At 36.0% G+C, this 17,055-nt stretch overlaps 1 protein-coding gene across 1 annotated transcript in view; it reads right to left on the bottom strand.

Annotated features, from left to right (window-relative positions):
• Positions 1–17,055, bottom strand: part of DOCK4 (dedicator of cytokinesis 4) — a 161,470-nt gene that overhangs the window by 64,577 nt on the left and 79,838 nt on the right. Inside the window, exons 15-25 of the mRNA XM_041421047.1 lie at positions 16,554–16,678; positions 14,896–15,058; positions 14,267–14,373; positions 13,556–13,712; positions 7,904–8,001; positions 7,721–7,804; positions 7,521–7,621; positions 7,110–7,191; positions 6,112–6,282; positions 4,578–4,770; positions 1,111–1,238 (exon numbers count right to left, since the gene is read on the bottom strand). Of these exons, the coding sequence (XP_041276981.1) occupies positions 1,111–1,238; positions 4,578–4,770; positions 6,112–6,282; positions 7,110–7,191; positions 7,521–7,621; positions 7,721–7,804; positions 7,904–8,001; positions 13,556–13,712; positions 14,267–14,373; positions 14,896–15,058; positions 16,554–16,678 (1,409 nt within the window). The remainder of the gene's footprint in view (positions 1–1,110; positions 1,239–4,577; positions 4,771–6,111; positions 6,283–7,109; positions 7,192–7,520; positions 7,622–7,720; positions 7,805–7,903; positions 8,002–13,555; positions 13,713–14,266; positions 14,374–14,895; positions 15,059–16,553; positions 16,679–17,055) is intronic.

Raw genomic sequence — 17,055 nt, 5'->3', positions numbered from 1 at the left:
CACAGCATATCTAGGAACCGCATCCACCATGAGGACCCTTCTCTTCACTACTACAAACTACTTTGGAATGAGCAATGGCCTTATTTTTCAAAGCTGCCTTACTGCAAATGCAATTGTTCCCTCAATCTCCAAATTATCTTGATTATAACGGAAGGACTGAAATTCTGTACTGGCACCAAGAAACATGTCAAAGTCACCAAGTTGTTAATAGTCACAATTACTCAAAGAATACTAAAAATAGAAGCTGCATATCTTGAACATTTTGGAGATTTTTATGTAGATATCCACTTGTAATTGTGCACATCTCTGGCTTGGTGACTCCAAATGGAAGATCTCCTGAAATTCAGACCAGATATGTAAAGTTTTCTCCCAGGCCAAAACCACAGTTCTGCTTTAGTATCTATCACTTTGTCTCGTGATGAGATTTTGTACTTATCCAGGAGCAGCTGGAAGGAATATGTTGTTACAGTGCCAAAGGTGCAAGCCACATCCATATCAAATCACTGATGGAGCAAATTTAGTTGCTGAAAGTGGTATGAAATGAAGAAGCACATAAAGGAGTTCTCACTAATGCATTACAAGGTAATGTATGCTGGCCTTGACATGCATGTATTGCACTAATTACAGGCAATGCTTGGTTTTAATTGCCTTGTATCCTGTTGTCTGTCACAACCTGTCATCACCTTCCCACATATGCAGCTTTCACACATTAATTCACAAACATCACAAACTGACCACAAAGTTTATCAACTAGCAACCAAGTGCAATCTCCCTTGCAATACTCACATCAACCTCTTTATCTAGATCAGCCCTGTGTCCCCTAAGAATACACAGCCCACAATAAAAAATGCCCTAAAGAAAGCAGATATTTCTTTCTTTCCAACACAATGCTCAAGAAGTGAAAAAGCTTGTCAGAACACTATGTGATACAATTAAAATACTCATGCATGGAAAGAAAAGGGTCATGTAAAAAACAAAACGACATGTTTATGCAGATTCATTACACAGAGAACTCCTTAAAATGCTCTTGGGCAAGGTCCAGCTTGTGTCATTAAATGTCACTGAGCCATATAAAGAAGTTCAAGTGGATGTGACATGGTGTTTACTCACTGAGCTGTTCTTCTTGATGAGGCAAAATATGTTGCTAAGGATACGGGCACACATTATAAGGTCCTTCTGCTCTTGTAAATGCATGTGGAGATGATGTAAAACTACTGGAAGAAGAATGCATCGAGAATCTGGAAAAAATGAAAAATTTCATGAATAAGAGCTTCTCATAGAGTAATTTAATTTAAATACATCTATAACATATGTCTTCAGTCCAAAACTGTTTCTGATAAGCAGAAGCTATTGCTAGCATTAACAAAAATGTTTGATAAGCAGAAGCTTTTACTTCACAATCATAAGCAAATGTTTGAAGAGTAAACAATATGCTGAAAGTCACTATGTTATAGCATGGATGAAGAAAAACACCACTGTGTGGAATTTACTACATATAAAATAAATTTTAAGTATTTATTGAATTGTCATCCAAAATTAATAAAATGTAGAACAGTAATGCCTGTATTCTTAACAAAGAGAAATTATGCTCTAGTGTTCCTGCCACGTGACAGGATCCATTTATATGCCAAGGTTATGGCAGACTTCAGCAGAAACTTAGGTTATTCTACAAAAAAGTTCTACTTTACAGACCAGCAGCAGTATTTTCAGATTTCTTTCAGAATTTTTACTTTTCCAGATTCCTCACTCCTACTGAGTATGAGCAACTTAAATTATTGATTTCTACATAAAATAATTTGCCTTTCCACTCTTTCATTTTCTAAACACAGCTCTTTGGTGTTATTTGCAGTCCTGATTTTACTGAAAATTAACATAATTAACATGCTACTTTTTTCTGCTTCTTTTTATTACAATCAAAGAAAATATTAAATGGGAAGAACCCTAACACTTGCACTTGTGATAAGACTTTAAACACCTATTCACAACTTGATAAATGGGAAGGATATTACCTGTTTTCATTTTGTTGTCGTTTTAAAAAAATCTTTTCCATAATTAAGAAATTATATTCCCATAGAAATGTACTTGAATAATTTCCACTTTTAAAACTTCAATGATTATAAGCTGCATTATAGAAATATATTCATCTACTCCCTTTGTTCATTAATGCAATTATTTGCTAAAAATTGATTTCTCTAGCTGGAAAATTACTATTTTAAAACAATTTTGCCATGCAGGTATTGTTTGTGGATTACACTTTCTATAAACACTTTCCCTCCCCTCAATTATTTCCTCTACTTTTTCTATGAGGAAGTAGAAGAAGAAGATATATTTATTCTGAGATTTTATTTGTTTAATGTTTCTTTTGCTTACTGAAACACAGCACTAATCTTGTTATGCTTTATTATCCCCTTGTTTTCATTGTCTAGTCATCTATGTAATAAAAGACAAATCATATGGACAAGCCCATTTGTACACACAATTTACATATATTCATATTTTTGAAATAAAAGCTTGCTTGCTCTCTTTAAATGGGTGTTTCATGCTTATTATTTATTCAGGTGTACCTCTGTATCTTCCTACTAAAGAAAATAATAAACAAAGGCAGTAAGGCAGTGGGCAAATGACAATCAATCAGTTGAAAACCAGTGGTACAGAAACCCAACAATGGGCAACAAACAGCCTTTTTCCAGTGACTGCTTATTCTGCAAGTGCCTCAGCAGGTTTTCGTCAGGACTGCCCTGAGAGTTCCTATCTGCCTGTAGCACCACAAACAGGGGGAAGTTTCTCAGAGAAACCAAGGCAGCATCTTCTTTTTCTCTACCTCAGAACCTGGCTTAGCCAAGAGTTGTCCCTGGTGTTCTGAGATGTCAAGTGTGCACAGCTGCCACTGACTCATCCACCGCAAGACTTCTGGGGTCCAAGGGGCAGGGGAATTGCCTGGGCAGGGGAATTGCCAATGTGCAGACCTGTAGTTAGAAAAGTGTCAACTTCTGATCCCCACTGCTAAATCTGCTTATTGATTCCTGCTGGATGAACAAACAGAGCTAATGCCTTCAGCTGAAGCAATAAAGCAGGACTTTTCTATTTGTATAAAAAAGACTTAGCCCCTGGATTACAGGGGATGGCTCCTTTTCCCTGCATTCTCTTAGGCCTTACACATATTGAATTCTTGGCTATCTGGCAATCCATCATCAAGAGACAAGATGAAGGGTTCACTGTGTAAACCAGCCTGTGATTCTGTGGCTGGGGTGCTGTGCTGGCAAGCAAGTGATAGAAAGCTCGATCCAATCACTACTCAACTCCACAACTATCACAGAGCAGTAATAGCAGCACTTTCACACATTTTGTGTATGAGCATTATTGTTTGGGCCACAGGTCCTCTCTTGCAGCTACAACTCAAATCCCTCAGTCCAGAAGGTCAGAAGCAACCAGGAGCAGCCCTGTGCCAAGGTGTTTCTTCTTCTTCTCTAGACAGCTTCCTGATGAGCCCACACAGCATCTGGCACCTCACCTGAGGTGCCATCTACTCTGTGCACACTTACACATAAGTGCAGCATCATGAACTACATTTTGAAGACCAAAAATCTACGTGTAGCAACACTTGACTTGTAAATAGCCAGCTCTTACACTCAACATGGCCTGAGGCATCTGACGCAAAAGTGAGCATCCTCATCCAACTGCTTCAAGTATCCCATTTTTGCAAAAGCTTAATAAAACGATCAGAAACTCTGTTTTACCAGACCAAATGGACTAGCAACAAGCATCTTACAATCACTTGCATCTACATATGGGAGGCAATAGTGCCAGTTATTGAAAAACAGCCACTACATATATCACATGTATGTGTCTTTTAGATGTATTCCTTATAAGCTCAGAATCTAAATACCTCTCTGTCTTGATTTGTTTAGGAGGAGAGATGTAGTGGTATTACAGAAAAGGAGAGCTGGCTCATTCACCTCTGGAATCACCAAGGACTAGGTGAGGAAGTTTGGAGAATATTTGTCTGAGGTTACTCTTTTTCCTGCTAATTGTCAGCTGCAGTGTCAGCCACTAGATATAGAAAAATTAATGAGTGCAAGGACTGGTGCAACAATCAGAACTCTGAGCCATCACTCGCTGTCCTTATTTTTCTTCTATGCAGGAAGTCAAATTAGCTGACTGTTTTAAATGCTAATATTTGCCCTTTAAAAATATTATACAGAAAGACAAGAAAAAAATCATGACACAGAGCTTTTCAAGTGTGTGCTTGGCATAATTATAAAGAGGGCAATCTTAGACTGTGGGCAATCCTTGTGACTTTCCTATGCAACATTAACATTTAATACACAGCACATCTTTCCTCCCTAATTTCCATATAGTGATAAAGCCTCTGCAGAGACATACTTTTTCCAGTTTAGTATATTTTAAAGATTACTTTCAGAAGGATGATATTAATTTCAATTACTGTATCTAAACAGATGGTCAAAGCTTCAGCCTGCTTGGATAAATTGAACCCTATTGCCTTCAGCACCTGCTGGCCCAGGTACAAAGCACACAGTGTGAGCTCCTCGTCTGCAGGCAGCCCAGAGTAACCTTACCTGGGTTAGTGTACAGGTGACTCTCCACAGTTTTCCCAATGCTCTGCAGTTTAACAGCTTGAAGGGACTCATCCCCATGCATGACTGCTGGCAAGCTGCCCAAAGCATCATGAACCAAATTCGCCACTTCTCTCACATCAAAGAGCTTCAGAAGTTCTGAGTACACTGATGGGAATGAGCTGAGAAACACAGCCTGGAGGAACAGGGTAAAAATGGACAGTCAGAACAGTTTTGACATTTATAGAATTTAATAAACTATAGAAATTTAAGTAACTCTAGAGAAATGCCTGGCTTCCAGGGTAGGTAATAGCTTTAAAAATGGTCTTATTTTTAGAATGAATAGCCTCACATTCATTAATGAACTTACACTTGTGACTATTTCCTTCAAGTAATCTCTAATGATTGTTAATTTCTCCCAGGACAAAGTGCAAGTTCAACTCTGAACAAAAATATTTATTCTTTAAATACACTTAGGCCTCTATGACAGAAAATTTTTAAAAGGATGTCAGAATGTAGCTGATGTGATACAAAAATATTTGTGTGGTTTGTTTTACTTTGTTTGAAGGTAAGTAGTGCAACAGCCTCTGTATCTTCCATTTTCAAATACTGAACATTTTTATTTTGGAGTGAGGCAGCACTGGTAGTCTTGGTTCCCTTCAACAATCTTTAAAATGGGTTAGAAAGTCATTGATGAATATGAAAAAAATATACTGTAAAAATAAGAACAATGCCAGAGAAAACATTCTCTTCTCTAAAGCCTACTGATTGAGAAAAGTTACTTACACACTCACAGTGTGGTCAGAACAGGCTAATGTGAGTTAAAAATACTGAAAAAGAATTCTAAATGTAGTTGTTTGCATCCTTTTGTTGTCTTTTGACTCCAGCTGCTTACACGATATGAGATGGAAGAACTTCCTTTCTAACTCTGCTCTCTCTGATTTGCCATTTTCTTAGTGGAACAGTTTTCTACAGAAATTTGAGAAGCATTAATTCTTAACAGGATCTTAATGATCTGTTTACAGAAACGTGGGAAGAGGATGGTATATTTATGAGCATTTAATGTAGAGGGCTGTCTCCTGTGTTTTGCCTCTACACTTCAGCACTAGCCCATTTTTGTAGTCTCAGATGAAATAAAGATATCATCTGAGTATTAAACCATATGGTTCATCAAGACTTAAAAATTTTCTGTAAAGCATGAAAACTCTGATAGTAGTCTTTTGTACGGCTCAAATTCCTCAGTGTCAGTGTAGTTAAACTTAACAGTAAAAAGACCAAAACAGATAAATTGTTTTATTTGTATCCATCAACAAAATTATTATAATTCAAAATAAAATGTCAGCTTTAGGATTATCTATTCCAAGCCTATTTGAAGGTGCTGGTATGAAAATTTCACACTGTAGGATGGAAAGCTGAAAATGCCACTTTGCTCTAGCCAAAATACGTTTCCTTTGTGGACAGTCATTTATACTGTTCTTATTTATTCTGAACATTTTTATACTGGGTGTGGAAAATGCCAACAACCCATAACACTTACTTGTAGCTGGGATAAAGCACTAGTTCCTTTGCTCTCCTGAGACAGGAAGAAGCGTACTGACATAAGGAGCTCTTGAATACAGCAGCGAAATTCCTCCTCATTTTGTCCGCCAGTAGCAATGGAGAATAATCTTCGAGACTGAACTATGTATTTAAAGATATATTCCTGTGCCTACAAATGCCAAAATCAGAGACAACTCACAAAAATGAACATGCTTATCTCCAAACAGAACACAAGCAATGATTATATCATTCAAATAAAGAGGAGTCTGAAACAGGACCCCATTAGTTAATTTTGGTAAATTTCTCTATTGAAACACTAACATATTATAAAAAAGCCAAAACAAAATAAACAAGCAAAAACTCAACACCACTTTCCTCTCCCACCACCTCCCCTCCAAAAAAAGCTCAAATTAAGTTGCAAAACTGTTGGAATGCAAATTCAAAATACTGCCCTCTCTTATTGGCAAGACACCAAAGTTCACAGCAGCATAGAAAAACACAGAAAGGTACCAAACTGATATTTTATTTTCAAACTGTAGCACGTGTCCCAAATGGGATTACTGTGTTGTATAACTCAGCCTGATGGCATGTTATGCTCTTCTGATGGTACAAACCAGGCCAACAAGGACAACCACAATCACCATAATTAGTAGAATTCCCTGGTGTCAGGACTGAGCCATTAGGTCAGCATGCATGTTTGCCATTTAGATTCATGCAGTGGATGTTAATACCACCAGTGTAATCTATATTTGATTCCATTGCCTCATTCAGTAAGGAACACAGAGCTCCACAGACTAATGGTAGTGAGCCTCAATGGTCAACTTACTGACAAAAGAGAATAATGAATAAACTGATTGCACTGAAAGTCTGCAGCTCCCTTGAATTAGTACTACAGTTGCATCATTTATATATATGTTCTGCTTCATTCCCTAAGTTAAACCCATGTGTACTGTATGAATACATCATTCAACCATATAATTCAATAATTTTTATTACCTTTAGTACTTCCTGTATGTGATCATGAAGCTCCACCTCAGTGACTCGATCAATATGCCACTTCAGTACTTTTATAAGATCTCTATAATAGCGCATCAGAAAGCAGAAGTGGGGGAAAGGTTAACTTTGCACATAAAATGCAAACCAATAGCTGTCATATGAGAAACACTGGCAAAATAAAAAATAGATCACTAGATTTCACTGATCACCATAGACTCAATAGTACACTTAGTTTTAAGTCTGCTGAAGAGCACCTAATAGATCTCTCATGAACGGCCAATAATACCAGCATTAAATATGCAGTAGAATGATTTTAACAGGGATGCACTATTTCCTTAACCCAATGATTTATTCTTTTAGTACAGTAAAAACTGTCAGTATTAAGTCAGATAGAAAAAGTACAGACTTCACCTGTATGCAAGTGCTCCTGCAAAATGACTTTCAATGTAAGTGTCCATTACTGGCTTAAAGTGGTGAAACTTGCTGTCCTGCAGCAAATTTATGATGTGAACCTAAATGTGAGAGAAAAAGAAAAAAAGCCCAACACATTTTTTTTTTTGTTTTACTTGGCTTTTAGCTAGTGTTAAGCACAATCACAAAATGAAACTTACCAAGCAATCAAATACTTTTGATCCATATTTTTGGGAATTTTCATCTAAAATCCCAAATAAAGTGTCTAGTGTATCTTGAAGAAACTGATGGGAGAGAATAAGAGTGTTATTAACAAGATATTTCTGTGACATGAAAATACATTATTTCGCTCATATCATCTAAAAGCATGAAAAGGTAGATACCTTCACTATTTCTGAACCATCGATTTCTTTCAATTTTGAGAGGCAGCCTGCAATTTTGTCTGGGTGGGTTCTCCACTTCAGAAGGTCAAGCATGTCTCCTGCAAAAACAAAATCCAAGATTAAAGCTGGAAGCAAAGCAGCATTTCATAATTTAAATTTTACTATTACAGTCCACTCAGCAAAATTTGGCATCATTAAAACAAAACATGTCCAGATTTGCTATAGTATGATTTTCCCAAGAACACATTTTCATTCCATTCCGTAATTGCTCCACCAATACAAATATAAGAACATGGTACTGGGTCACTAAAATCACTCTCCTGTGGCTACTCTATCATGCAGTCTCACTCAGATACTGTCTCAAATAAAGCAATTATTTTGCCCTCTCTCATGCCATTGAAGGATGCCTTCCAGAGTTACTCTCTGAAATCTAGAAAAAATCTCCTAATTGCTAGCTTGAATGTATTTGAAGCACTCATGTTTCTATGTCTTTTTAGAGATCAAACATGATGCCTCTAAGATCCCACTTGATTAAAAAGTAAAAAAATCTCTTCTGGAAAATAAATATTTCTGAGCTAAAAAAATACCTGAGTATGCCCGAACTTCCACCTGTTTTAATTCCTTGTCCTTCATCTTTCTTAACCAAAATGATAACTACATTACAGATAAGATTACATCATTTTCTACATCATTAGCAAGCTCATACATCTCTTGTAAACACCTGACATCTATATTCTAGAACTTGAGTGTCTTTTAGATAGACATATTTATGTCACCAATATGATGCTTCTGTTTAACACTATTCAGCTCCCTTGATAAACAAGAATCCCCAGGAGTGTCCACTAGGATATCCTGCCTTTTCTACCATTAGAGTCAACCTAATTTCTATTCTTTCTTATTAATTATTTAAATCAAAGTTACAATGCTTTGCTGTATCATATTTTGATTTTGTCCCTCTCAACTGATGAGACCTTTCAACAACATATTAGCAGAAAATTGTCTCAGATTTTAGTGAAGTTACTCTCATCTCCATGTCCTTCCAGTCCTTTAAAACAGAGATAAATCCCAGAGATTTCTTCATATCTAGTTGTATTTTCCATCTGCTCAGGAAGGAAATTCCTTTCCCTATAATGCAGCATTCCACTTCCATTTTAACTTTTATTTACCTATTTGAAAATTCTTATTTCTAATCTATATGTTTTCTTATGCGCTGCATTGCTGAACTGCTGCATTTCCTCTTCATAGTAAAGAAAAAAAAATTGAAAAGAAAGATTAAGAACTTTATTCTGGCATGATTTGTCTTTGATAAACTCATCTTACAGCACACCTGAATTAGTTATATGTTGATTTTTTCATCCATGATTTCTTGTAAATACTTCATAAAATTCATCATGAACAGATGGCCCAATGAATGTATCTGTCCTTCCACACATCTTAAATGTAAATTCCACATTTAATAGTCTTTGAACACATGTTATTGCTTCACAGATGTACTAAAAAGCTCACCTTGCTATAAGATTGAAAATTTCTAGTTCCATACCATTTAATATCCTAAAATAGTTTTGCAAACTTGGCTCGGTTTTTCAGCAGTTTTTCCTTGCTGAACTCAGACACATCTGCAGAGCTCCTTTCAGGAAAGGCTAACCATATTTTTGACTGTAAAATTAAATAAATTCCAAATCCCTTTTATATTCAGGTTTACTACTGCCATGCTTCACTGACCAGCTTTTCAGAAATTCTCAGTGTCTAGTGGTTTGAAGCAGAAAACCTTAATCACCATCCAACCCTTCCATCAGTTTAAGCTAAACTACAGTCTAGGTGATCACACTGCCCTGCACTGTGTTAGAAGGAGCCAGGGCTTCTGAAGTGTTCTCAGTAGTTATTAAAGTAAGAGGTTAATAGCAAGTTTTCCTCTTGGTTCAGCATCTTTTTGGCTGCTTTCTACTACAGACTGTTTTCACACTCAAGTAATACTTGAACAACACCCATCTTTGTGTCATCTCTTTCCTGGTTTGCTCCAGGGAAGTTCCTCTATCCCACAAAAAATGAAGTAATAATTTTTCCTTTATTAACATTAAATAAATCTCCACCTATATTTAAATTCTGCCATAGATGTTAATGGCAAACAACTAACATGAGATTCCAAAAATATTTTGCTGCCTTAATTGCTTTTGATGGGCAAAGATTGTTTTGATGCATTTTTGTGTTACATTTTTGTTTTGCTTCAAGCTGTGCTGGCACGGAAAAAAGAGATCCTTGAGTTGCACTGAGTGATGAAGAGTCCCACACATGCATCAGAGACACATCCCAAAGATCAAGGACAAATGATAGCTCTTATTATTCTTTCTGTCAGGAATTTTTAAGAAACAACATTTACGAATCCAGTCAGCTACATTTGTCTTTTGGATGATTAAATGTACTTCCACACTTGAAGCCTCAGTTCAAGCTGACAAGTAGCAAGATTAGCTGAAGCTGTGAGTTCAGAGCAGGAAAAACACTTCACCAGTTTGCTGGAGGAACTTGGTAGAAAATAGTTAACACTCAATATTAGGGATTTGTTGGGGGATTTAAAAAGAAAAAGAAAGCAAATGCAAGACACTCACTTCAAAGGACTTATTTCAAGGGAAGTGCTAAGGAGGAAAGACATTCTAAGATAACATTAGCAAATGGCCCAAGTATAAATGACATGAATAGAAAATCTGACATGTGAATAACAAGAGGAACGGATAGCAGTGTGTCATGTAGTAAGAGACATGAGAATATAAAATTGTCCCCAGAAATAGGTCCACTAGGAAATCATAGTTTTGGAAAAGGGAAAAAGTCACTGGTGCTAAGTAATTCTGCTGAAGAATAAAAATATTTCCAATGCATTATCTTCAAAATAATCAATGCCTGTATATTTAAAACAGACTACACCTGACCTATTATCCCTACCAAATAAAACGTCCCTTCTCAAAGAATGCAATTTAAATCCAAAGAGCTAGGTTTAATAGAAAGTTTAGAATCATGAGTTTAATGAAGTGGTTTGGGATGATTTTCCATCTCTCTCATATAAGTCCTGAGATGTCAGAAATTGACTTGTTATGACACTACTACACTTCAGGAGGAAAAGACTGAATTTCAGAACTGGCAGTCAGCATGCCTCTTCCAACAGGCTGCTTCTGTGGTCACCAACACTTCCTCCAAACCAGAGTTATTTGGAAAGCTGTCCAGTGCTACTTTTGTTTTATTGATTCACTGTTTTGTTTGTTTTTTTTTTAATGCAGCTAGAAGGATTACACCTCTGCCATGCTGTATGGCGTGTTGCTCTGCTGCTGAACAGCTACTGACCAGGGATGCCCCGATCAGTGCTGAGAAATGAGTGGATGCCAACAGCTAAAATATTCAGACTTACTGGAAGGAACCTGACTCTCCTGCAGCCAACAATCCCTGCTATATGTCAAAAACTAAGAATGTTTCGGTAACTACTCAGTAGAAAAATACTGTGCTCTCACTCTTTTGGGGTTTTATAGAGTAATGAAAAATAACTACCCATCCAAGAATATAATAGAAAAAAAGCTAGTATAGCTTTTGCTAATATTAACTGATTAACTATCCAGGATCAAAAGGAAAAGAGAAGGAAAAACTAAATAACAGAAAGATTAGATAAGGACGCGTTCTTAGCCATGATGAATGCACAGACTCCCCTGGTTAGAAGGTCTCTAAAAGTCATTTGGAAATATTCCTAATAACCCCTCCAAAGTAGCCAGGGTAAGGAAGTTATGGATGCCAACAACTAGGAGTCAGCCTCTGTCCCCCAGTCCCCATAATTTAATATGCATGAGAGCTGATGGCATGTGGGAACAATCAATGAGAGAATGACAGCTGAGTAAAATTTCCCAGCAAGTGAGTAAAGCTGCAGCCTAATTCAGTCACACCCTTTACAAGTCTGGGTTTGGGGTCCTTCCCCACCCCACAGCCAGACAACAGAATAATTTTTAATTCATTTTCAGACTGGACATTGTTGTTTGTAAACAATGGGTGGATCTCTGAGACATTCAGAAAAAATCTCCAAATTTCAAAACAAATTAAAAAATAACCAGCAATTTTCAAAAATACCAATACAAACATTTACTAAGAAAAAATAAATACACAAATCTTTTTAATCCTGTATTTTTTAATGCATAAGCTACATTCTCTCAGGGATAACTGAAGTAATGCTCACATGACCAAATATCCACATGCTTTGCTCTATGTTCATTTTCTGAGCATGCAATAGAATTTGGCAACTTTTTGTTTAAAAGAATGTGGATTTGGAAACTCACCAAGATGAACTTCCCAAAGAAGATCCTTGGAGAAAATATGAGCCTGTCTATTGAAAATATTTCCACCCTCTGAAGTACTGCTGAAATAATTGTTAACTCTTTCAGAGCTGAAAAGGGGATCAATATTATTCAGATATTCTACACCCTCTTACTCAGAATATGGTTAAAAATAGGAGGAAATTTTATGCCCTATGTCACACATCTATTTACAATAAGTACAAAATAACTCCTGTACTGTAAATAAAAATTAGTATTAGAACCCCAAACAATAGGGCAACTATTTATCAGTGAGACACTTGTAAGTTCCAGGCAGCACTTTTATGCACGTGGAAGTACCAGTAGATTAATGTAATTTCCTAAATCAAGGCCTTTAACTGAAGCAAATTTAGTCTCTGACTTCCTATTAGCTACCTTTGGGAAAATCTTTCACTGAGTAACTTTCATTACTAAGGTAATTGCTATGAAAATACAAAATGGGTGTGTGCCAGGAAGCAAGCCACTTACTGGTTGCACACAGTTCTATTTTGCACACTTGCTATTAAAGGGTGAAAATTAAGAGCACCATTTCAACTTAAAAAGCTGCTCTAGTTTTTGTTAAACATCTATAACCAATTTGCAAGCAGTTAGCAATTTTATCATCATACACAGAAGATGGGTAAAGTCACAGATATTCACACACAAGCAAGATCAAAGTAATAACATAAAATTGTGGGTCTACCAAAGAATGGTCAGAAACACATTACCAAGCAAATACACAATATTTAGAAATTTTTGGAAAATTGTTCCACAGGTTGTTTTTTTTTTAGTTACAGGTAGTTCAGTCATGGGAGGTAAACAAGAACCTCAATAACTTTATACATAACACTGGTTAAGAACTTCACACAGAGCACTGCTGGAGAGTGTAAACACATGTATTTAAATCTGCTGCTTCTTATAGCCAGTGTATAAGACTGTTTTAAGTAGTAATAAATGTTTGTTGAAGAGAAACAAAAAAGGAATATATGCCTAATTAGAAACAAACTGCTACAGCCTAAAGCTAACAATAATTAATTAATAAAAAATCTACAACAAACAGATTAAGAGGTTATATAAAGCAGCTGGTATTGATAGTTGATTCCAGAAGTGCTGCATTTGATTCCAGTATCATGGTCATCTAAAAAGCATTCTTGAACTACTTAAAAACAGTGGTTCATCATGATCCATTTGTTTCCATCTGGATATGAAAAAATTATGAAGAAAACCAGTTCACAAAATAGACAGAACATAAGCTATTTTTGAGTACATCCATGCTTGCTTGGCTATCACACTCATTTCAGCTCATCATGTTTTAATAATCAACATTTCCTACCATTTTGCGTGAGTTTGGTGGAGCAGAGAAAGGATGTAATCCAGAAAGACTCTTTAGTGGTTTTTACTGCTTGGCTGTTGTTTCCTAGGGATATTCCCTTTGAAAAGGGGAGTTTGAGGTAGCGACCAGAATCCTGAAGGTTTGCATTTTCTTCACACTGCGGAAGCAAACGAGTTAAAACAACTGTACTGCACAAAACAATTGACCAAATCTCTAAATTATATGAATCATTGTTTCTCTGTCAGAAACTGAAGAATTTCCACTATGCCTGTTGCAACTTTGCTTTTAGAAGATAGCATTCAAATTTAACATATTTGCACAGATTACATTAAATTAATAGCTACAAATTTTCATGTTGAAATCTAAACTTTATCTGGGAGCACATAAAATCCTCTGAACCAAGTGGCAATTCTTATATATTGAAAGAGAATTCCACAAAATTAAAATAACTTACCTTTGTGAAATTCATTGTAACACAATGTGATATAATAGTAAGACTTAGGTAAACCAATGCTCTGAAACTCATACCTAGATTCAATTGCAATTGTATGAGGAAGATGAATATTAAACAATCAGCAATGGATATTTTAATGGTGACAAGATTATCACTCATTTGATAATCAATACAGACTTTCTAAACTTAATGTCTCTGGGCATTTAAAGTAGATTCCAGTGGAATCATTACAGCTAATGACTGCTTATTCAAATTACCTTGTGTACAATTAATTCATGGGTGCCATCTGGCAGAGTCCTCCCATTTTCCTGCATCAGGGGCACGAAAGAAAAGCCAAACAACTTCTTCTCACCCTTTTCTTTTGCTGAAATGCATATATAAATACCAGCAGTTAAAGATAATAGTGTACTTTTTAGACAAAATAAACAATTACAGTGCAACATAAGAAAGTATACTGGAGCTGCAGCCAGTCAGACAAAGACTATCTTGAATTGCTGTTCCAATTTGTGCATTGTCTCCTGTAATGTTCTTTTTTTAATCTCACTTTAAATCAGAAGGGAATATTCTGAAATAATTTAGTATATATCAAGAACAAATAATGTAAGCCACCAAATATGCAATCTTAGCATATATAGAAGTTTATCCTTCTCTGTGAAACCCGTCTCTCATGCCTTGGAATGCAGAATGTGGAACCAGTCAGCAATTTTTACCTCAAAATTATCTCTAAAATGTTTAGTAGTCTTTTAAAAATTTTAGAATTTTGTAAGTAAAAAAAGCATTACAGGGAAAGTTCATGCAGCTGTCTTTTCCCTGAGGTGTTACAGAAACTCGTGTGCTGACTGCAGCAGGAAGGGGAGGACCAGCAGAAGTCATGAGCACCACTCACTGGAACAGTGCCGGAATTCACAGCGGATGTGAGCCCCTCTGAACTTATCCACAGGAATTGGAAGTTTCAGCAGCTCAGCCCATCTGGGGCCATTGTTATGATACAGCACAAAAGAATGGTACTCGCTGGCTGGTGGCTCTCCGGAGCCAAATGAGATAAAATCCTAATGAAGAAAAAATATCATTAAGGATAGATTAATTCACTGGTAAAATGTCATCAAGGACTGTTCTTCCAAGGAAGACTATTTAACATTTACATTCATATCATAAATGCCAAATGTGGTACAATGTTCAGTATCTTGTAACCCTCAAAAACAGCAGCAATTTTTTTTATACTTGCAATTAGAAAATTAGAAATGGCAAGAATCATTCACATAATTTAGAACAGAAGTGTTTATCAGGGTGTAGTGGGTGTCAGGGAGGCCTAAGCAACAGATGTATTGTGGATTCCCAGGACACAACATGGTCCTGCCAATGACATGCCCCAGCAACAAAGAATGGAACTGAGACCAGAACAGCCCAGGCTCGAGATCTTCAGCCATCTGAAATAACCCTGGCACTATGCTGGTATGTCCCAGCATTAGAAAATAAATGTGGATTCTGTGATCAGGAAGAAGCAAAGTGTTGGCTGCCTTTATAACACCCATGATGGACTCCCCATAGCAAGGCAGACAAATGGATTTGTCTCAAGTCCTGACTCAGGGATGTCTATTAATTCTCTGTGGGAAAGGTAAGGTGTAGCTTTTGCAATTATAATCTCAATATCATGTTTTTGTTTAATATATACACACACATATATATAAATAAGTGTGTGTAAATATTAAATGTATATGTATATATAAAAAATGTATCTATATTGGATGCCATGGATCAATATGCACAATTTCATTTCAGATACACAAACACACCATTTGAGGCTATTTGTGCAGCCTTTCTTCATTGTGTTACCCCGCAGCCCATGAAATCATGCAGAACATATGAAAATACTATTTTCAAATTTAAAACAAAACAAAAACCATATAAAAATAAGTGAGAAAAAGTTTGAATGTGAACAGAAATCTTTTTGGTACAGAAAAATTTTGAGAAACAGTCATCGATTAATAATTAAAATTTAAACCATTGCCTGTTTGCAAGCCGTCACCAGCAGCATACAATAAAATTTGAAGATGAGAAGGAACATTAATTTATGTTTTTTAATGATACATGGTGCTGACTTCTGCAGCAAGAATCCCTAATTTATTAAAATCAGACACAAAATTCACAATTATCAAGAAAAGTTGTTCTGTGTAACATAAAAAAATTGCATATTTCTAAGAAGAATTCTTAGGAAATACAAAAGTTTCCCAAACTTGGTCTTGCTTCAACATTTTCCAGCATCTCTATGGAATCATCAGTTATTTGGTTGGCACCTTTACATGTTTATCCCAATCATGCAATTCACCACAGAAATAAAACAAACATATATTAAGGTTTTATATGGACATTTTATGAATGTTTTAAGCAAAGTGGAAACACATGAATACCTAAAGACAGGAAAAGATAAACATGTCCTTTCCAAAGCATTTTTGTATTCTTCAATCAGTGCCACAAAAGAAGAATTATATATGAAAAAGTGTATCGAAATTAACTACAGCAAAGAAAAACATAAAACAATGATACCTTTAAAATTTGACCACTGCTGTCCACCACATGCATTGTCACTTCCACATTTCTGGCCACACTTTTCCCTCCTTTCTCAAATTCTCCTCTTTCTACAGTGATATATAAATCATTCCTCATTTCACCTATCAAAAAAAACAAACAGAACAATGTGTCCAAATGTCAGTCCAACTTGCTTATATTTGCTTTCAGTACTTCAGTAGATTTTCATTTTATCTTACAAAGGATAGTGCTTCACCCACAATTTATCAGTATTTTTGTATTTTAAACAATAATGGTATTCATAAACCAAGAAAAGCAAAAGGTCTTCATCCCTCTCAAAACCCAAAGATTATTTTCCATACTAAACCAATTCTAGGGGCTTCTACTCACCTGTTGGGTCTGTCTGTCTTTTCATCACCCCCTCTAGCTATACTGAATCTACTGCCTAGCTCCACCTCATTTAATTCTTCTTCTAATCTAAGGCAATGTTAATGTACTTCCTTTCACCTGTAATTGTTAC

The sequence above is a fragment of the Onychostruthus taczanowskii genome, unplaced genomic scaffold, assembly GCF_017590055.1.
Source record: "Onychostruthus taczanowskii isolate IOZ18803 unplaced genomic scaffold, ASM1759005v1 scaffold68, whole genome shotgun sequence".
In the NCBI taxonomy this organism is placed as follows: Eukaryota; Metazoa; Chordata; class Aves; order Passeriformes; family Passeridae; genus Onychostruthus; species Onychostruthus taczanowskii.
Note: the sequence above shows the minus strand (reverse complement) of the source record. Positions and strands in the feature narration are given on the sequence as shown.